Here is a 23008-nt window from a genome sequence, read left to right on the forward strand (position 1 = left end):
CTGGCTGCTGGAGAGGACGCAGGTTTAAGTCGCCCCCTGCTGGCTGCTGGAGAGGACGCAGGTTTAAGTCGCCCCTGCTGGCTGCTGGAGAGGACGCAGGTTTAAGTCGCCCCCTGCTGGCTGCTAGAGAGGACGCAGGTTTAAGTCTCTTCAGCACAGAGCCAGGGGTTGCGGCTTTAGATTTGACCTCCTGACCTTTCCTCTAACGCCACCTTCAGGACAGACTTTACATGTTTAGCTCCACTACAGGAGGCTGTTTGTCCATAATGTGGCTGTAATGAACCCCGCAGCCTGTAGGCGGTGCTGAAAGGACTGATCCTAGTCTGGAACACAGATGTGTTTTGACAGCGACAGGCCCGCACCTCCTCCCTCACTGAGGACAGGACGACATCCAGCAGAGTGTGGGATCCTGACAGGAGGAATGCGTCCTGCAGGCCGACACACGTCCTCTGCCGTCATGTCAGCAGATAACAAACCTCCACCAGAGTTTCACAGCAGTCAGACGGAACAGCAGCGACCTGCTGAGAGGAGATGTGCGGATACCGAACCATCAAGTACACTTTGTTCGTCTTCTGCTACGCCTTCTGGGTGAGTCTCTGTTGGATCAAAAGGTGTCACTTCACAGATCCGTTAGTGGGATCGCTTTCCTTAAATACCGTGAAGTATTATCTGTTTTAATACTCTGGTTACTCTGATCCATTCCACATCAAATCCACCAGTACTTTTTATTACTATTTCATTCACTAGAACTATTTATCAGTTCTATTAATACTGTAAAATACTTTATGTTCAGATGTGTAGATTTGTATATTCTTACATGCTTCCTATTATTATTATTCCATTCCTCACTGCCTGGATATGCAAAGTGAGCAGCTGTAACAAAGAACATCCCCTCGGGGATCAGTAAAGTATTTCTGAATCTGATTCAGCAGTGCGTGTTCTTAAACCCGTTGCACAATATGGTTTTACTAGAAGTCGGTTCACCAGCACAGTTACAGCACTTCATAGTAAAAGGAGCGTCTGAAAGCAAGTTTGGCTTTCTGTGATTTTGAAAAGAAGCGCTTCATTTATGGAAGGTGAAAAAGAACTCTCAACAAACCTGTGGTGATGTTTTCCCCAAAATATTGTTTTTAGTTAACACTTTTTTCATTCACACTATCATATATTTATACACGATAGTATGTACCTCTACAAGTGAAAAAGCTGGTCATGAATATCTGTTTAGCTTTATGCCTTATTTCATAAAGGATTGTTTCAATAAAGCTAATGTCACTACATTGTAGTTTGCATTGCATTACCTTTCTTGTATGTATCAACATATAGATATTCAGGTGGCGGGTGATAAAATGTAAAAATATAAATTAATGGGGGGTTTTTTTAGCTTCAGTTACTTTTGCACATTGCACATCTGTTTCTTCTATATTAACATTGCTTTGCATGTTTTGTTATTTTTGCAATTAAACCTTTTTCAAAGCATTTTTATTTTTTGGTTAACGTTTCTTGTTGCAAATATTTTTAACAAATGCTTTAAGTGATGGGGACATGTCTATACTGCAGTATATTAAAATATTCGAGATTATGTAAATATGTAAATATATTTTGTTACATTTTCTGGTGTATTGCCATATAGCTTTGTTTCATGCCCATTTCTTTTTCTGCAATAAAGGAGCTTCTCTATTCTTTGCCCTGTGAACAGCAGATTGTTTTGTCACTGTCAGTATTTCAGATTCTCGCCTGGACCAGTAGAAACACCTGTAACAGCGCAGATGCTTGTGTTTTGTGTTGTCGGATATCAGTCTCATCTCTGCGTGTCCGATACAGAAATCGGTCCAGGACGTGTTTAGTTTAGCACAAAGACTGAAAGCGGGGGGAAACTGCTAGCCTAGATCCTTGTCAGTGTTACCTGCGCTTCATGTGGGTCTCTTGATAAAACATGATCTTATTGGCTCTGCAGGTTGTGAGTGCTGTGCTCATAGCGGTGGGGATCTACGCCAAGATCGCCAAGGAGAACGGTTGGTAAAATAATTATATTAACAGGCCGCACTAACTATGGGCCCTTTTTCCAGTGCAGGGACATGAACTTCAGGAAGTTGTGAGTGTTTAGGACAAATGTTCTTCTGTGTTTTCATTGTGTGTTGATTGTTACTTGCAAACTGCAGATCCATACTGGAGTCCTACAGGGCTCATACATGCTCATACATGGGTTGCAAGTAGGGCTTGATTGGTGAAATGTGTCAAAGTGATAAAGATGCATGTTGTGAAATTGGTAAAAACCAGATGACTCACAGATGATTAAGATGAGGGGATTTTAAAGTGTGAGGCGGGCGGGGGCTCCAAACAGTTTCAGGGGAGGCTGAGTGAATGGAAGTGAAAGAATATCACATTACTTATTGCATTAGTTATCAAAAGGAGATCACATGGAATAGCCTACATGTGTGAAAGTTCAGAGATACAGTGGTTGTTGGAAACTGTTTTCCCCCCATCAGAGTCAGAAACTAATAAATGTCCAACGAAGGTTAAAGTCAAGGGCAATTGGACTTGGTTGAAGATACTGGAAGACGTGTCGTCTCTCATCCAAGCGGCTTCTTCAGTTGCCCTTGACTTTAATCCTCGGTGGATAACTATGACCTGGATGACTGAGAATCTTCACAGACAAACTAATAAATGCTTCTTTTTTTAACCATTTGGTGCAGTCAGAAGTTCTGTCAAACAGCAGTATCAGGCTATTTTGGCTCAAATGTTGAGAGTCTAGGGATCAAATAATACAATCATGATCCCAGAAGCATCCAGGAATTGAAGGAAACTTACCAAGTAAACTAAAGATGTGGTGGTGGTGGTGGTGGGGGGGGGGGGGTTCCCAAGCTTTGCCTGAATGGACGCCTGCAGTCTTAGACTTTGAAAACCCCTGGTTTAGATCATTAAAAGGTGGGGAGCAAAGTCAGCAGCAGACAACAATAGAATAAGCTGTTGTGATTTTGTTTCAGCTTTACTGTGAAAACAGGTTTTTGCTAAAAGCTGCACAAAAGGGACATTAATTGAAAATACTCAAGCAAAGTACAAGTACTTCAAATTTACCTTAAGTACAGTACTTTAGCAAATGTACTTCGTTATGTTCCACCACTGGATATGTTTTTACTGAATTTAAAAATTGTCATAATAATGCATTATATTTCTAAAGCGTTTTATCTGAGCACACACGTGGGTGATGAAGGGCAGCCATTTGCAGCAGAACACTCAACACACATCAGCTTGTGGTGGAGAGGGAGGGAAACAAAGAGCCAATCACACTGGGGGAAGGTTGCTGGCCAGATGGAGAAAGCCCGGTTGGGAAATTTTGGCAGGACACCGGGAAACAGACTGCTCTGTGTGATAAGTGCCAGGAGTCTATAATGACCACAGCGAGCCAGGTGCTCAGTTTTAAACGTCTCAATTGAAGGACGGCGTGTCATTCGGCACAGAGTCCCCATCCCTGCCCCACCAACAACTTAGTATTCCCAGGAAGTCTCCCATCCAGGTATTAACCAAGCCCAAACCTGCTTAGCTTCAGGAACTCAGCAGAACCACATGTTGGTTTGGCAACAAGGGATGTGTCAGAAAGAGACTGAGATTACGTTATGTTGCTGCAGTGGAAAAGGGAAAGAATATTATGTTTATATCCTTCATGTAGGGGCCCAGCCTGCATGGGCTTACAGGACAGGAACCTACCTGCATTACTTACACAGGTGTGTGTGTGTGTGTGTTACAAAAACAATACTCTACTGTTAACATTCCTGAGGATGAGCCATAAAAATTAATCAGACATGTTGCAACTTTCACTTGTTGCTATTCAGCTGTGTGTGTGTGTGTGTGTGTGTGTGTGTGCAGATGTGGTTGACACCCTGACAATAGATCCAGCTCTGCTGTTGATCGTCGTCGGCTCGATGATGTTTCTCATCACCTTCCTTGGATGTTTCGGAGCGCTGCGTAACGCCACCTGCCTGCTGAAGACGGTAAGACTGCACCCTGATCTGCTGATATCTTCTGAATTTTAAATGATATCAGGTTCAGTGTTTTTATTCTGTCAACACTCTTCACATATGGACACTTGGTCAGACCCCTTGGCGTCGCTGTTTAACGCCCTTGGTGTTGTTTCTGTAGGGCTCCATGGTCAAGTCAGAAAAAATATTTATGCAACGTTTGGTGAGACTTTCAAAATAAAACTGGTGGTTAACGATGTGAAACATTGTAATTTGGTTAACTTGGTCAGGTTTAGGAAAAGATCATAGTTTGGGTTAAGTTATGTTACTTAACGTAAGTGAGTGAAGTTATGTAATTTACATAAGTTAACTAAAAAGAATCAATGTTGACTGTTTCACGTGGAAAACAAACACCCGTCTCCTGGGTGAAAGTCAGGTTTCTGACCCATCCATCGACCACAACCACCTTCTCATTCAGGCTGTTTGTCATTTGCTCCTTCAGTTTCTGGGGATCGTGGCGGCCGTCCTCATCCTGCAGATCGCTGCTGGAGTCGTGGGGTACCTCTTCACAGACATGGTAACATCCCACTGCTCTGACATGAAATAGAAAGAAAATATAGACACCATCTTATAGAGACACTTTTTCTGCATTAATTACCTTAAAATAAAGCACCAAACAAAAACCCAACTTGGTGTTGTTGTTGCTGTTCAGGTGATGGAGAGAACAGAAAGGCTGATGATGAAGGCCATCATCCGCTACAGGGAGGACCAGGACCTGGAGAACGCCATTGACTTTATCCAGAAAAAGGTTAAGGAGAAAAGAGGTCTTTAATGATCCAGTTTGTTGGCAGTGAGCTGTTGTTGTGAGGCTTGTTGTTGTGTTTGCAGTTTCAGTGCTGTGGCGTTGAGAGTTACAAGGACTGGTCCCACAATGTCTACTTTGAGTGTTTAGACACCAACCCTAGTCTGGAGGCCTGTGGAGTTCCCTTCTCCTGCTGCGTTCACCTACAGAACCAGGTCAGAACCACAGTCTGTCTGCATGGCCTGTAGGGTCCAAACAGGTTTATTAGGGGACATTCGGATGCCTGGAGTTAGAGTTCCATCTCTGTCAGTTCTTGGAACCAAAACATCCTAATTTAAGATTATAGTCCAATAGCAGGAAGCCTTAGTGGAGCTCCGGCGGGACCAGATGCCGAAGCTCATAAGGACCTGGTTAAATTAGTGGTATTTAATTGAATGAATGATGAAGCAGTCCAAAACCAAACAACGTACATCCGCAAACAAACAGTTGGTAATCCATAAATCCACACAAAACAGGGAAGCACCAGGGACGAGGCTGGCCAACGAGACATCCTCAAAAGCACAGGTAGGCACAGAGGAGAAACAATGAACTTACTACTAACAACTTACTACTTACTACTAGAACAATGACTTAGATACACAGGATCGATAAAGCTAACAAGGTACATGTTCACAGATAAGTCACATCAGACAACCAGTGAACACACAGACAGGTAGTAAAACAAGACAACACCACCACAGGCATAACAACTTCAGAGCCGGTAACCTGAACACCAACATCCCAGAACCGAGACAGAAACTGCAATAAAATGTTATGAACCAAAGATCAACAGTAATTGTGATAATTACCCATGATCTTGATATTGAAGAAAATATCCATTGCTTTATTATTTTAACTTTAATGAAGCACACCACACAATTCTCACTTCTGATTGGCTGAAAGGTTTGGAATAACTTTTAGAGACTGGACAACAATCATTGACACAGGTGTGTTTTCACAGTTCTTGATCCATTACAATCATGCAACATGCGATGTTAAAAACTCAAGTCAGGATCAATGAGGGAACCACGACTGTGAACTAGATGGCCGACGTTTAGAGTCCAGCATTTTCAATTTCTCTGACTTGGCTTTCTGTCTTGGTTTAGTTGCTGCTCATATTGTAACTTCTAGCATTTAACATGATAAATGCATTGAACCATTTTATTTGTTGCGTTGATACAAAACCAAACAATAGGGTATCATCTGCATATGTGTAAATATTAACCATGTGTTTCCTTACATGTGAGAACTTGCAGGCGCCCCCTACAGGCTTCAGTGTTCATTACAGCCACAATCTAAACAACATCCTGATGATTTATCTGTTCTCAGAGTCTATACTGTAGTGGAGTTAAACATCTAAAATTTGTTCTGAGGGTGGCGCTAGAGCAAAGGTGAGGGGTGGTACTTGGAGTCTGAAGGGTTCATCATCTGGGAAGCAGGAATAGTGTGTTATTTTCTTTTGCAGACGGTGCTGAACACCATGTGTGGTTATGGGATGCAGCATTTGGAGGAGCGTATGGCTGGTAAGAACGTCTTCACCATCGGCTGCCTGGAGAAGATCATCTGGTGGGCCAAAAACCACCTGCTGCTGGTGGCTGGTCTGACTGCCGGCCTGCTGCTGCTCGAGGTAACACCGCTGACCGGAGGACAGGTTTAGTTTCTATGTGTTTCTGACTTTGTGAGTGGACAGTTGAGTTGACTTTTTAAAGTTTTTATTAAATTATTTGTCACTTTTATCACGTACAACACCATGCATGTCTTCCAGGAGTGCTTGTATTATTCACCTATTTGAACGATTTCACATCTCTGATTCCCTTTTTGCCACCTTCATCTGGGAGATTGAGACTCGCTGCCGGCCTTAATGCTTAATTCTGATTTATTGCCCAGATCTGATTTTCTTTGATTGACAGTTCACATTATAGTTTAAATGTGCCCCATATCAGACTGAAATGTGAACTGTTCACGGCCTAAAGGCGACCAGCTTACACAGAAGAATAAAAGGACATCACATGCAGCACGCTGTTGTACAGAAGGCCGGAGGTTAGCTCCAGTTAGCTCATACTTGCTAATGCTAACCCGCCCGTATTTCATCGCCATTCAGAATTGTGATGACGGTCGCTCTAGAGTGACGCCAGAGTAGCACAAACTCCGATCTGACGTCCAGATTTAGGTCGCATTACAAACAATCCAATCTGGTTCTGATTCTGACCACATATGAAAGGGGCCCAAATCCGAACTGGAAAATATCAGATTCCATGTGAGCTGTTCACTGTTAGAAACAAACCGGATCTGAGTCACCAGTGTTTCCCGCAGACTGACAGCGTAACTGTGTCGGGGGGGCAGGCAGTCTACTGTCACAGTGTTATGCCTAATTTTGCATGCCTGCCGAGAATTGTGAGAAAATGCATTAAGGTATTCTTTGTGGGGTTCATCAAAAGTGATAAATGATCAGTGTATATTTTATGAATGTTAAGAATTGTTAATATATTATTACACTTAGTAAAAGTACCATTTCTTGAGATTCAGCAAAAACATGTGGCGTTAACCGCGTTCAAACAGCAAAGTGTCCTAAAAGGACCTTAAGAAGTGAATTGCATAAATCGGCAAAACAGATATTGTAGGCTACCTGCCTCTTTTCTCAGTATAAGAGAGCCTTACCTCCTGCGAGGTGTATGCAGTTCATGGCAGGCACGCACAATTCGGCACAACACCTGCGCTGCAAAACGTCACTAGACCTCGTGGGAGCAAGACCTGATCATTGTTAGAAACTCACAGTAAGCTCACGCAGTCTACCGGAGGTAGATCGTCAGTTATCTCGAACGCACCTGTTGACTACCAGTTATACAGCGTGGTAACTTCGACAGCTGTTTTCCAAAGTTAACAAAACTCTCATTATTAGCTGGGCTCCTTACATGCTAATAACTGTTTTGAGGATGGGTCTCCGACATTGACAGCGTTGTGTTGGACAGATTTGTGCAGCGGTGTTTATGATACCAGCCATTCAATTCACAGACGGGTCTGTTGTCCGTGTTTGCGAGAGAGAGAGTGACCGAGTGAAAGGATGTGCAGAGCGAATATGCACTACTCAGCAATCAAGAATGATTTTAAAATGGGTCGCTGTTAATCCACCTGGGCGGCCCCCCCAAGTAAAGCCTATGTATGGGAAACACTGGAGTCACTTTGGCTATCTGTCTTGTGATGTCTTATTCAGAAAGTTACACAAATTGAAGAATTCATTCTTTCTAACAATCTTTGGTCAGTAGGACTTCAGAGAGCTCGCTTGTCATTTTAACAGCAAAAGGCAAAAGTCAGTGCAGCCTGCCTGCATGTCTTCTAAACCGATGTTAGTTAATATAAAAGCAACATGAGATGAAAGACTCTATAAGAAATGTGTTAGCTTAGGAGTTTAGTGAGTAAAGCTTTTTTACTTTATCAAGAAAAAGATCCATCAGGACCTAAACATAAACGCCGACTATGAATTCTTAAATACTTATGTTTCCCTGAACGCACCAACAACAGAGCGTTTTTCAGCGGACTGCTTTCAACTGCATCACCACACGATGAGAAAGTCTTCCTTCCATGTTGTTGTACTTTTAACAGACTTTGGCTGCCATGAGCATCTGAACAGTGAGTCGTCAGGTTAATGACAGAAGCAGCTCTGATCACTTTCTAATCTGTTAATGTTTCCTCCGGCAGGTCGGCATGATCTGCCTGGCTGCCGTTCAGATCTCCAGGATAAAGAGAACTCAACCAAAAACCCAAGGAAATGCAACTAGAGGCAAAAGGGAGAGAAAGGACAGCTACTGGACTCCTGCGTTTGCAGAAGATCTGCTGGAGAACTGAAGCTGATCAGAAAAACCTCCGTGGACTCACTCAGGACGCTTCAACACGGTTTAGAGGTGTTGGCAGATGAACTACTACCTCATGTAAAAACGCTCTTTACATCCAGTTCTTTCTACAAGTTATTCTTAAAGAAAGGCAGTTTTGTCATCAATAGCATGAACAACCCTTCAGCTGCACATTTAGCATTTAAAACACGGTCAAAAGATATTTTTATATATAAAAAGCTGTTACTTTAGATTATTAGATTATTAAACATTTGCATTTTACTAGAACAACAAATGTTGAGTACTGTGTATTAACAATGTGTTTTTTGTGTACTAAATGTGAACATTAATGAGAATAAAGCTGTGATTCCTCAGATTCTCTCAACAGGATGATGTTCAGTTACACAGAAACATGTGCAAATATATTGCAAAAGAAAGTTGAGAAAAAACACCAGTCAAATACCTACGATTTGTCACGTCCTTCGGCGTCTGGTACCAACTCACATCGCAGCCTTTGGCATCACTGTTCACCGCTAACAGTAGGCCTAGTATAAATAACAGAGAAGTCAGACTAAGGAGGTGGTTGGGGTGGATGGGTGTTTCAGAAACCGGACGTGTCCACGTGTTCCCTCTGGCTTCAAAGAAAAAAGAAGTGACAGATTAATAGTGGAGTAAAATAAATTTAGTTTAATGTCTTTTAATCAAATTGATTGGAGGTAGAGAGCAGGGAAAAAACAACTGATTGGAAAAGTATAAAGATTTAAATATTTTAATAATTTACCTAACAGTATTATTTCACACTTCACTTTTTGTAATTGTTTTATGTCAGTTTGGGGGTTTTTTAGAAATCCTCATGACGAGTTGTTCAGTTAACCTTTAACAAATAATACTAGACTGCAAACATACAACCCAATAAATACTCTTTCCCCCATCCACCATTATAAAACAATCAATAAAGGACAGAGACACGCTGCAGACCGTTCTGTTGGCGACCTCTAGAGGCTGCAGAGTTAATTACACGCCACAGCCAGACCTCATGCTTACTGATGATGCATCCAGTTGTTCTGCTCCCTCACAGCTTCACATGGTGTTATTAACATTATATAATTATATGTTAAGCTTCTGAGTTAGTAGCTGCAAAAAGGGCTGAATTTATAGGTTTAACAACATTATTATTTTCAAGTCTGCTCTGCTTTACCATAAATGTCCTTCAGAAGAGAAACTCCCAGCATGCAAAGCCAGGAGACCCCCTCAGTAAACCTGGTTAATCCCTGTTGTTCCTCCCTCACTCATTAAATCTTCATTGTGCCTTTAATCTGTGGTGGCGGATTAGCAGCTGAAGTCCCGTGCGCCTCACGCTCGCCTTATTGGATTAAGGACCACAGAGCTCTGACAGTGTGGTAAAAATAGCAGCAGCAGAGCGCTGTAATGGTGACGTCCTTTAGTGTCCACGTGTTCCCTCCGCAGTTCTGTGGTGGAGTCTTTGCACTCCCTCTGGGACAGATTAAGGGATATTCAGGTTTATTGCAATTTATATTAGTCATTTACTCCTGTGAGTAATGATCACGCTGAGGTCTGGCTTAAACGCTGGACTAGTGCTGGACAATAAAACAATAATATTTATTGCAATACAATTATTTTCAATAAAAAAATAACAAATGTTCAATAAATATTCAATAAATCAATGATTTTATTCACTTGAATCATTCAGGAATGGTGCATATTTGTTGACACAGATTTTATCATGATTTTTTGAATGTTATGCCTCAGATTTGTTAAGTGATTCACTGTTTGGCATCAAGTGTTTGTCCCATTCTGACCATAAAGAAGAGTTTAAACCACAATTAACCATCAGGTTTCTTCAACTTTCACTCAAAATCAGCCTTTAAACTCGAAAGAAATTCCGATTTGATACTTATCGTGATAATTATCGATATCAAAAGATATGAAACGTTTTATCGCAGTGGATCTCAACCTTTTTTTGCGCCAGCCTATGCATTATCCAGGTCCCCTTACCGCCCCCCATCAAAAAAGATGTTTATGTTATTTGCCCTGAATATTGTTGATTTTTTTTATTGTTACTATTGCTATTAAAAAAAAAAGCACGAAGCTGCACCACAAGTAGCTGACAGAGAAAAAATACACCGTCTCGTCCAGTCGCACTAAACTGGCAGGTTTTAATGTTGCAGACCACAGTTTTTTTGCAAGTAGTTTAAAGTTTAAACTCGTATTGTTGTGAATCTTAAGTGTAAACTCGCCTTAGAATTTCCAACCAACAAACGCACCCCAACAGCAGCTCAGCGCCCCCCCTTCCAAAATATTGCTTCCAGCGCCCCCCGTCGTCCTCGGAACGCCCCTGTTGAGAAACACTATTTTATCGTGATAACATTTGTGGCCATATCTTCTTCATATCACCTATTCATTAATTACTAGTAACCAGGGGCGTTTCCAGGCACTTGAAACATCGGGGGCTGAGCCCGGCCCAGAAATCTTTCATCCCTGTTTCTGTTGCTACCTTGTTATGCCATTTGTTAAACAGAACTTTATACCTACTTTACCTATGAATTATTGAGCTACATCTTAATTATTAAATATCATAAGCAATAAATAGATCCATCCAACCATCATCAACTGCCTCCCCGCAGGGGGGGGCTGACGTTGGGCGAAAGGCGGGGTACACCCCGGACAGGTCACCTGTTTTTATAATTACTACTGATAATAAGAAAAATTTGGGCTTTAAACACTTAATTTCCTACATTCTGGTGAATTTTTCTGCACCAATTTATTGAGGAAAAATCTTTATTTATAGAAAAGGAAACACAAAATTCAGGTGACAGGTGACAAGATATAAAACGCAGTGCGGCTGTCTGGCGTTCTGTATTGCTGTCAAATATGTTTCTCCTGTCTATCAACTTTTCTCATTTAATTTAACGCCTGCTGAGTCTACATACATGCAGGCATGACTGAAGTAGTAAATTCTTTTTAAATGTGCATGTGGCACCTTTACACCTCAATGATAAATTAGCTTAATTAATTAGAATTAATTTAGAAACTCCTGCACTTTAATAGCTCCTGTGTTTCAGCAGGTTTTCTGCTCATGCTCAAAACTTTCTGCACATTAAAAGTCTCTCCCACATATCTGTGTTCTCTGACATTTGCAGAAAAATGTTTTGAGACAAAAGTTGTAATATCACGAGAAATAAAATCATCATCTGATGAGAATGAAGTCATGATATTTTAACAAAATCTACCTGCCTGTCTGCTGTGCATTAGTCTGCGTTATTGCTTTGCTGGTAGTAGGTTTCCCCCTTTAGACCGTCTGACAGACAGACTGCCTGTCTGGTACTGTACTCGCTGCTCTTCATCAGAGGTAGAAAACGGAAACTGAAAACACTTGTGATCAGACAGAAATCTCACTACACATCCACACAAATGTTCACTTCAGCACCTCTGATAAAGTGCAGCTCAGCCGCTTCAGAGGGAATTAAGAAAAGCTGTTTTGGCTTCTCCCGACAACTTTGTCTGAAATGTCGGCTGCCTTCAACATAGTACATATTCCCCGGCAATCTCAGCCTACAATCTCCGACAATTCGAATATTGTGGGGCCTTCGCCTGCCAGCAGCTCCAGGGGGAGATCCCGGCTTCGGCGCTCTGAGCACACAGCCTCGACTATCCAGGCGCCTGACCGTCTCCAACAAAGCCTTTTCTACTGTACAAGGATTCGCACACAACTCTCCAACAGCACTTCCTGCGCTACTTCCGGGGCAACGCTCCAACGACTCCACGCCGCATCCCCCAGCTGCAGACGCAGAATACAACCACACACCAGCCCTCACACAGGGGCCGGGCCGTATGGACTAGGGGTACTAGTCATTCATTAAGGATTAAGTAAAATGGCTTGTTGATAGAAACATTTCTTACTAGAAAGTATAGAATAGTTACTTTTACTAAAATATAAGCACCAGTAGCTAAATAATAGATGCTGGTAAAATGATTTAGTTACAAGTAACTATTGGAATAGTTGAACATCTGAGTCCTCATCTCTGACACCTTTTCCACACATTCTAGGACTGCATGGTTTCAAATCAAGAAGCTGAACTGATCGCCTTTATTAGTGGTTCTCTCACTCACTGCAGCTTTGACTTTAGTTTGCCCTCCTTTATTTTTCCTTTATGATTATACAGCAGTTTAAGGATTTACTTTAGTTTGATTATTGTCAGTCACCTGGTTTGAAAACTGAACAGAATTTGAGGAAGAGTTGGAGAAATATGGAGCCATCAGCAAAGCCTGAGGAGCCCAGAAGGATTTTACAACTAAAAATTTTAGAGGTTTCAAACGGGGAGCAGCTTTTAACCGAGGCTTCGCTGGAAATGAGGAAACAAAGAATCCACAGAGCTCCGCCTCTTCCTGGAATGAGCGGCAGCTTGATCCCCTCCCTCTGCTTCCTGCTCTCCAATCACAGCGAGCTCCACTCTGTCCATATATTTCCTGGTTCCCTCCCCTTCAGATCTACAGTTTGAAGATGGGTGTGACCAACATGTGCTGACGTGCAGCAGCTGACAGGCCCCGTTCACTGCAGAAACACATGCTGTTCAGATCAGAGCTCAAACTAGCTGCACTTCTGAGAAAGTGAAACTCAGACAGTCGTTGCCACTGAGAGGTGAAATGGCGCAGAAAGGAGTTCAGCTGGACCGGGAAACCATCTCTTGTTCCATCTGTCTGGATCTACTGAAGGATCCGGTGACTATTCCCTGTGGACACAGCTACTGCATGAACTGTATTAAAAGCTTCTGGGATGAAGAGGAGGAGAAGAAAATCCCCAGCTGCCCTCAGTGCAGGCAGACCTTCACACCGAGGCCTGTCCTGCTGAAAAACACCATGTTAGCAGTTTTAGTGGAGGAACTGAAGAAGACTGGACTCCAAGCTGCTCCTGCTGATCACTGCTATGCTGGACCTGAAGATGTGGCCTGTGATGTCTGCACTGGGAGAAAACTGAAAGCCCTCAAGTCCTGTCTGGTCTGTCTGGCCTCTTACTGTGAGAAACACCTGCAGCCTCATTATGATGCTGCTCCGTTAAAGAAACACAAGCTGGTGGAGCCCTCCAAGAAGCTCCAGGAGAACATCTGCTCTCGTCACGATGAGGTGATGAAGATGTTTTGCCGTACTGATCAGCAGAGTATCTGTTATCTCTGCCCTGTGGATGAACATAAAGGCCACGACACAGTCTCAGCTGCAGCAGAAAGGACCGAGAGGCAGAGAGAGCTCGAGGTGAGTCGACAAAACATCCAGCAGAGAATCCAGGACAGACAGAAAGATGTGAAGGTGCTTCAGCAGGAGGTGGAGGCTATCAATGGCTCTGCTGATAAAGCAGTGGAGGACAGTGAGAAGATCTTCACCGAGCTGATCCGTCTGATGGAGAAAAGAAGGTCTGATGTGAAGCGGCAGCTCAGATCCCAGCAGGACACTGAAGTGAGTCGAGTCAAAGAGCTTCAGGAGAAGCTGGAGCAGGAGATCACTGAGCTGAAGAGGAAAGACGCTGAGCTGAAGCAGCTCTCACACACAGAGGATCACACCCAGTTTCTACACAACTACCCCTCACTGTCAGCACTCAGTGAATCTACAGACTCATCCAGCATCAACATCCGTCCTCTGCGCTACTTTGAGGACGTGACAGCGGCTGTGTCAGAAGTCAGAGACAAACTACAGGACGTTCTGACAGAGACATGGACAAACGTCTTGCTGACAGTGACTGAGGTGGAGGTTTTACTGTCAGGACCAGAACCAGAGCCCAAGACCAGAGCTGGATTCTTAAAATATTCATGTGAAATCACACTGGATCCAAACACAGCAAACACATGGCTGTTATTATCTGAGGGGAACAGAAAAGTAACATTCATGAGAAAACAACAGTCTTATTCTAGTCACCCAGACAGATTCACTGAATGTTGGCAGGTCCTGAGTAGAGAGAGTCTGACTGGACGTTGTTACTGGGAGGTGGAGTGGAGAGGGGGGAGAGTTTGTGTAGCAGTCGCATACAAGAATATCAGCAGAGCAGGGAGGTCAGATGAATCTGGATTTGGATTCAATGACAAATCTTGGGCGTTAAGATGTGACACAAACATTTATAACTTTCTTTACAACAGTGTCAAAACTCCCGTCTCAGGTCCTCGGTCCTCCAGAGTAGGAGTGTACCTGGATCACAGTGCAGGTATTCTGTCCTTCTACAGCATCTCTGAAACCATGACTCTCCTCCACAGAGTCCAGACCACATTCACTCAGCCTCTCTGTGCTGGACTTTGGCTTTATTTTTATTCTCCTGGAGACTCTGCTGAGTTCTGTAAAGTGAAATAGTCAGAAGTCCTTTCAGGGACAGTGGGTTAAACTCTGTGTTTTCATCCTTAAACTTCTTTTGTCTTCATGTTTGTTGCTGAGAGCTGATTGTTGGGGCATTTCTTCACCTGTCAATCAAACACTGTGGGCGGGACTTTGACGTCTTCTCATCAGCTGCTGTGGAAATGTTGGAGCTCCTTCCTGTGTCTGTTTAGCCATGGAGGCTATCACTGCTCAGGATGACTTTTGTTTCTCTGCATGAAAATGGAAACTTGTCTGAGCTCTAAATGTTTGTTGAATATTTGGATTGATGTATTTGTATGTTGTTGTTTCTCTTCCACTGCATGGGTCTGAAGAGAGAAAGCAGCAGACCTTTCTTTACTTTGGAAAGAAATCTAGAATTCACATTTATTTGTTTGGCAGAGCAAATGTTGTTGTCCAAAGAGACGTCCAAATGAGGGACTATGAGGGATTGTAAACTGTAATTATTATGATGATAATCAATAAGGAGATGGTTCATTCTTTTCTTGGACTTAGCAGAGATTCTGGATGAAGTTTAACAGACTGAAGGTTTACATGCTGAATAAAGCAACATGAACAAAGTCTTTTCTCCTCTTCATTCCAGGGCAGCAGACAGAGCTGATGGAGAACATGTGAAACTAATCTGAGAGTAGAACTGAGGCAGTTTTCCTCCTGAAACACCACAAAGTACAGAGTTCATGTTCAGAGCAGAAGTTTGTCAGTCAGTCTCTGTCACTAAAACAGCTTTGTCACAGAGTTTTCTGCCACTTGTTGAACTTTGTGCACTTAAGTCAATAAAGAGGATTTATTACACAGACTTAAAGCTGCCGTAGAACGGAAAACTGTATTTATCAGTAGGGCTGCACGATTATGACCAAAATGATAATCACGATTATTTTGATGTATATTGAGATTATGTATATTCATTGTTTTTAGGGACAACCACAAACAGAAGAGCTAGATGGGAATTTCACTGTATGGAAGGAAGAATAAAGTATATTAACACATTGTTTATTTTCAAATACAAATACACACAAAATCCAAAAACACATGTATATTTCATATAAAAAAGCAACAAATGAAGTCTGTACATGATGCAGTTTGATGAAAGGTTTGCTTTGGTGCAATGTGGGCTGACGTGTGTGTTGGCAGATGAACATTGAGGTTTGTGGATTGAAACGACGGGTTCAAACAGTCAAATTAAGGCAGATCTACGTCTTCACCTCTAACTCTGACACAACTAAAAACACAGAGAGAAGGTGCACTTTACCTATTCAGCCTAAAGGACTGAATCTTCAGTGTTTCACGCTTCAGCCACTTAAATACAAATCATTTAAAGTTCATATTTTAATTTATTCTGACGGCTTTTAGACTGATTTCTTACTGGTTACACTTTAATCTAGAAAATCAACTTGAAATTTGCTGCAGAAAAATAATCCGTGACATTCAGTTACCTCAAATCTTTCTTACCTCCATCACTCACATCATCAGGAATGAGAAAGTCAGATGTGAGTAAACAATACTATCCGACTTGGGGTTATTAACACAATCAAGCAGTTAGCTGGCTAAAATATGGGAAATCACCAGTATCTTCCTGCTATTATTAAAACCTTAGTAGCCCGTTTTAAAGGTGGGGTCAGTGATTCTAATCCAACACAGACTAAATCTGAGCTCCGGAGTGTTTGTACTCAGCCCTGGCTCTGTAAATGGCAAACAAACAAAGCGGCGGGCCCCGCCACACCCGCGGACATTCAGCTGACTTTCTAGATTACCAAGACACGCTGTTGTTGTTGTGATGTTAGCGAAAGCAGCAGGAGAGCTGTGAGTACTGACCCATTCGCTTCCCAACTCATCCCATATGGATGCTTGGTCAAGACCTCTTGGCGTCGCTTTGTAACGCCCCTTTGGTGTTGGTTTTGCACATGCAGGGCTTCGCCGTCAAGTTAGCGAGAATAAATATGCAACATCCGGTTAGACTTAAGATAAAACTAGTGGTTATCATCGTGAAACGTCGCAATTTGGTTAGGTTTAGGAAAAGATTGCGGTTTGGGTTAAAACAACTTATGTAACTTAACTAAAAAGAATCAAAGTTTTTTATTTCACATGGGAAACGAACACCGGTCTCCTGGGTGAAAGTCTGGTTTCTGACCCACCCCATCAACCCCAACCACGTCCTTACTCTGACTTTTGTCTTATTTACTTTTAGCATTGACAGTTAAGCTAAAGGCTGCCATGTGCGTTGGTACCAGACGCCGAAGGACATGACGATGCGTTCATATTTGATGCCTTGGGATTGAGAACGGGTTGTCTGGTTTTGGCACCGTCTCGCCCTCTCTGCTTGTTAGTTTCATGTTAGCAATGCAGCAGCAACTGGAGCAACAGTTAACACAAATCTTAGCTAACGTTAGCTAAGAAACTTGCTGTGTGGTTACTCTGTGCCATGTTGATTTTTTGCAACCAGCGGCACCAGACGAAACCATATTTGGACAAGACGGTGGAGCTAACGGCTGTGTGTGGAGCTAGCTAGCTTGCTTAGCTAGGTGCATCTATAATTCACGTTAACGGTCATTTTAACAGGGCTAGTTAATAATCCTGCCCACAGATATCCCACAGATAATCCCGCCCTAAAGCCTCCCCTGCTTCCTGGTCTCTGTTCCTCTAAATGGGACCATAATTTACTAAATGAACATCATGCTGTGTTGAAGAAGACTTGAAACTAGCGACTGAGACCAGAAACTCATCAGGAAAGTGTTTACTGAGGGAATAAATCAGCTGACAAGTAGAAACAGTTTCTCTCTGCAGCCGCTGGAGTCGCCCCCTGCTGGTTGCTGGAGAGGACGCAGGTTTAAGTCGCCCCCTGCTGGTTGCTGGAGAGGACGCAGGTTTAAGTCGCCCCCTGCTGGCTGCTGGAGAGGACGCAGGTTTAAGTCGCCCCCTGCTGGCTGCTAGAGAGGACGCAGGTTTAAGTCGCCCCCTGCTGGCTGCTGGAGAGGACGCAGGTTTAAGTCGCCCCCTGCTGGCTGCTGGAGAGGACGCAGGTTTAAGTCGCCTCCTGCTGGCTGCCCGAGAGGACGCAGGTTTTAGTCGCCCCCTGCTGGCTGCTAGAGAGGACGCAGGTTTAAGGGACTCTGTATTCGCCTCAGTTCTCTGACCGGAAGCTCCCCGCTTGGTTTGTTCTGGTGTTTTTTCTAGAATCACTTACTCCACATTTATTGGCTTAATGAACACGCTACACTGTCTTTTTGGAGGTTCTCATGTTTTCTGTCCTGGTGCTGCTACAGAAGAAATTTGTCTCATAAAATAAAGTACGGCATTTCCATAAAGTTAGTGTAGTCCTGCTGTCATTATTCTTTCTGACATTAACTAAATCGGTAATGTTGTTCGACGACGTAAATACCTGTATTCTTGAATTAATTACATGTGCATGTGAAGAAATAGCCTAAGTCATGCTTTCGAATTAATATATGATAATCTATTCAACAATAGTCGACATGTTTACTGGATGTCAAAGATAACACAGGCCAAATATAATAATACATCCACCTACGGGGCTGCCTGCAACTAACAATTATTTCCATAGTTGACTGAGCTGGCGATTATTTTCTTGATTAATCGTAAAGTGTGTGAAATGTAAAAAATAATGTTAATTTCTCAGGTGATGTCTTCAGTTTGTTTGTTTTGTCTGACTAACTGTTCAAAATTTTAAGATATCAATTTCCTGTCATTATATGGCAAAGACAAACACGTCGTCACATCTGAGAAGCTGGATTCAGATCCATTAATCATCATCAATAGTTGCCATATTTACTTTGCTTCAACAGCATTGTTTTATACAATTTCTGTGCACAGTTGTGTTTTATTAACTGGAGAGTACCATTTAGTACCAAAACTTTGACAGACTCCATAACAGACTGTGCATGTGTGATATCATCCCGTTTGGGTTTGGAAAAAAAAGCCTAAGGGGGAAGAGAACGTTGTAAAAACTGTAAAATCAATCAAGTTTTTCAGGTGATTGAATCAAGCTGGCTCTGTGGCTCCAGACAAGATCAATACTGAAAAGTAACAGAATCTATTTACACTCAAACTAGCATCTGTTCACGTTAGCTGCAACTGTAAGATTCCCAGAATGCCTCCAGCTCTTTGTTTACTTTGCAACATTCAAGTCAAAACAACAACAACAACAACAAGAGGAGGAGAAAATAATGCACGGGGACTTCAAATGAAGCCAGTTAGAACGCATGCCAGCATGCTGTCAAATACAAACGAGACAGAAGGAGGAGAAGGTTCAGTCTGCAAGATGAAGAGCACTTTGATTTATTCAGCCGTTTGATTGGACGGATTAACCCTTTAATCCGTCAGCCGGTCTGAACACAGTGAGCATCGGCCAATCAAAAACGGAGTCCAGTATCAGGATCCAGGTGGTTCTGGACCCTTAAAGCCCATCAGCTTTGTTTTTGACGATGACCACCATGCATTTTAAATTTCATCTAGTTTGATCCGACTTGGTTTCTTAAGATGTCTCTATTGTCTTCTGAAAAACTGATCCATGTTTTTAGGCAGATTTGTTCCGGCTGTAAAGCTGTGAGTAAAGATGATGAGTAGCAAAAAAAGCGCAGATAAGTTGTCCAGGTGCTGATCCACGTCTGCAGCCAAGTACGCAGGATCACGACCATTTGTTCAGAGAACTTCTAGGGCTGGCTATCATTTTTTATGCCAGTATTGGGGTTTCTATACGGACATCAGTGGGAAATGTCTGGAAAGTATCTGGTGGTGAGCACGAAATGGTGCACACAAAATACTTTCTGGTGCACATGAGATACTTTCTGGTGCACACAAAATACTTTCTGGTACACACGAGATACTTTCTGGTGCACACAAAATACTTTCTGGTGCACACGAGATACTATCTGGTGCACACAAAATACTTTCTGGTGCACACGAGATACTATCTGGTGCACACGAGATACTATCTGGTGCACACGAGATACTTTCTGGTGCACACGAGATACTATCTGGTGCACACGAGATACTATCTGGTGCACACGAGATACTATCTGGTGCACACAAAATACTTTCTGGTGCACACGAGATACTTTCTGGTGCACATTAAATACTTTCTGGTGCACACAAGATGCTATCTGGTGCACATTAAATACTTTCTGGTGCACATTAAATACTTTCTGGTGCACACGAGATGCTATCTGGTGCACATTAAATACTTTCTGGTGCACATTAAATACTTTCTGGTGCACACGAGATGCTATCTGGTGCACATTAAATACTTTCTGGTGCACATTAAATACTTTCTGGTGCACATTAAATACTTTCTGGTGCACACAAGATGCTATCTGGTGCACATTAAATACTTTCTGGTGCACACAAGATGCTATCTGGTGCACATTAAATACTTTCTGGTGCACATTAAATACTTTCTGGTGCACACGAGATGCTATCTGGTGCACATTAAATACTTTCTGGTGCACATTAAATACTTTCTGGTGCACACAAAATACTTTCTGGTGCACACGAGATACTTTCTGGTGCACATTAAATACTTTCTGGTGCACATTAAATACTTTCTGGTGCACACAAGATGCTATCTGGTGCACACGAGATACTTTCTGGTGCACACGAGATACTATCTGGTGCACACGAGATACTATCTGGTGCACACGAGATACTATCTGGTGCACACAAATACTTTCTGGTGCACACGAGATACTTTCTGGTGCACATTAAATACTTTCTGGTGCACACAAGATGCTATCTGGTGCACATTAAATACTTTCTGGTGCACATTAAATACTTTCTGGTGCACACGAGATGCTATCTGGTGCACATTAAATACTTTCTGGTGCACATTAAATACTTTCTGGTGCACACGAGATGCTATCTGGTGCACATTAAATACTTTCTGGTGCACATTAAATACTTTCTGGTGCACATTAAATACTTTCTGGTGCACACAAGATGCTATCTGGTGCACATTAAATACTTTCTGGTGCACACAAGATGCTATCTGGTGCACATTAAATACTTTCTGGTGCACATTAAATACTTTCTGGTGCACACGAGATGCTATCTGGTGCACATTAAATACTTTCTGGTGCACATTAAATACTTTCTGGTGCACACAAAATACTTTCTGGTGCACACGAGATACTTTCTGGTGCACATTAAATACTTTCTGGTGCACATTAAATACTTTCTGGTGCACACAAGATGCTATCTGGTGCACATTAAATACTTTCTGGTGCACATTAAATACTTTCTGGTGCACACGAGATGCTATCTGGTGCACATTAAATACTTTCTGGTGCACATTAAATACTTTCTGGTGCACACGAGATGCTATCTGGTGCACATTAAATACTTTCTGGTGCACACGAGATGCTATCTGGTGCACATTAAATACTTTCTGGTGCACACAAGATGCTATCTGGTGCACATTAAATACTTTCTGGTGCACATTAAATACTTTCTGGTGCACACAAGATGCTATCTGGTGCACATTAAATACTTTCTGGTGCACACAAGATGCTATCTGGTGCACATTAAATACTTTCTGGTGCACATTAAATACTTTCTGGTGCACACAAAATACTTTCTGGTGCACACGAGATACTTTCTGGTGCACATTAAATACTTTCTGGTGCACATTAAATACTTTCTGGTGCACACAAGATGCTATCTGGTGCACATTAAATACTTTCTGGTGCACATTAAATACTTTCTGGTGCACACGAGATGCTATCTGGTGCACATTAAATACTTTCTGGTGCACATTAAATACTTTCTGGTGCACACGAGATGCTATCTGGTGCACATTAAATACTTTCTGGTGCACATTAAATACTTTCTGGTGCACACGAGATGCTATCTGGTGCACATTAAATACTTTCTGGTGCACACGAGATGCTATCTGGTGCACATTAAATACTTTCTGGTGCACACGAGATGCTATCTGGTGCACATTAAATACTTTCTGGTGCACATTAAATACTTTCTGGTGCACATTAAATACTTTCTGGTGCACACAAGATGCTATCTGGTGCACATTAAATACTTTCTGGTGCACACAAGATGCTATCTGGTGCACATTAAATACTTTCTGGTGCACATTAAATACTTTCTGGTGCACACGAGATACTTTCTGGTGCACATTAAATACTTTCTGGTGCACATTAAATACTTTCTGGTGCCCAAAAGATACTATTTGGTGCAGTATAGGCTGCTTGTAAGGGCATTTTCGTTCTTTCGGTCACTACCTAAAGCTTGTGAGCTGAGGTCAGGGGTTGGAACGTACCTTTCCATCTTCCACTCTTTTGTTAAATTAAATTACTGGATAGCAGCTTTCTGTTCCTGACAGTTTTTGACACTTTGGTACATTTCGGTCAGTACCAAAGATTAAGTCTGATACCCAGCCCTAGAAACCGTTGTTGCGTGTGTTGTGTGTATGTGTTTACGCATCAGCCACAGAGGGGTGAAGTAACCAAAGGACCAGGGTGCATTGTGCTCATTACAGCCCAGACATACGCATCAGAATATGCTTTGACAAACCTGCGTACCTGTTCAGGTGTCCTAGTTTCAGCCTGTTAACAGCTGATGTTCCTCAGAGTCACAAACGTGCAACATTTCAATTAAGAAGCAACTACAAAGTCCCTTATTTTCAACCAGTAGACAGCGTAACTTTCTCTGTGCAGGTGCTCCCAGGAGGGCGTCGTGTACCCATAATCCTCTGGTGCAGATCAGGCACCTTTTCAGTGACAAGCAGAGATGCTGCTGGATTTCTTTGCTCGATACTTAGCAATAGTCTCAATTTCGAAAATTCCAGCTAGCTTGCGAGTTATCATTAAAATGGCGTCCTGATCCTCGTGCCCGTGGAGCTTTTGTTCTCTTTGTCGTCAGCGAGCAGGAGAACGAAGCTCCACGAGAAGCTCCGATCCACTTTTGGCCAAATAAACCACGGTTCCTGTTCCTCTCCCGTCCTGTTAAGAAGATTGCTGCTCTGTTACCACAAAGTCCGTCTCGTC

At 42.5% G+C, this 23008-nt stretch overlaps 2 protein-coding genes across 2 annotated transcripts; both read left to right on the plus strand.

Moving 5' to 3' along the window:
• Positions 1-452: 452 nt before the first annotated feature.
• Positions 453-8849, plus strand: LOC119888176 (tetraspanin-33-like). Its single transcript, XM_038698653.1, has 8 exons — positions 453-588; positions 1955-2012; positions 3865-3989; positions 4459-4533; positions 4669-4764; positions 4845-4973; positions 6263-6424; positions 8494-8849. Exons 1-8 carry the CDS (start codon positions 532-534, stop codon positions 8638-8640), a joined length of 849 nt encoding a protein of 282 aa, XP_038554581.1. The 5' UTR covers positions 453-531; the 3' UTR covers positions 8641-8849.
• Positions 8850-13187: 4338 nt separating this feature from the next.
• Positions 13188-15556, plus strand: LOC119889040 (E3 ubiquitin/ISG15 ligase TRIM25-like). The gene has a single exon (XM_038699887.1). The coding sequence runs from the start codon at positions 13290-13292 to the stop codon at positions 14973-14975; it is 1686 nt and encodes a 561-aa protein (XP_038555815.1). The 5' UTR covers positions 13188-13289; the 3' UTR covers positions 14976-15556.
• The last annotated feature ends 7452 nt before the right edge of the window (positions 15557-23008 follow it).

The sequence above is a fragment of the Micropterus salmoides genome, unplaced genomic scaffold, assembly GCF_014851395.1.
Source record: "Micropterus salmoides isolate LMB-PRFRI ecotype aquatic unplaced genomic scaffold, ASM1485139v1 Ms_hic_scaffold_5, whole genome shotgun sequence".
NCBI classification, from domain to species: Eukaryota; Metazoa; Chordata; class Actinopteri; order Centrarchiformes; family Centrarchidae; genus Micropterus; species Micropterus salmoides.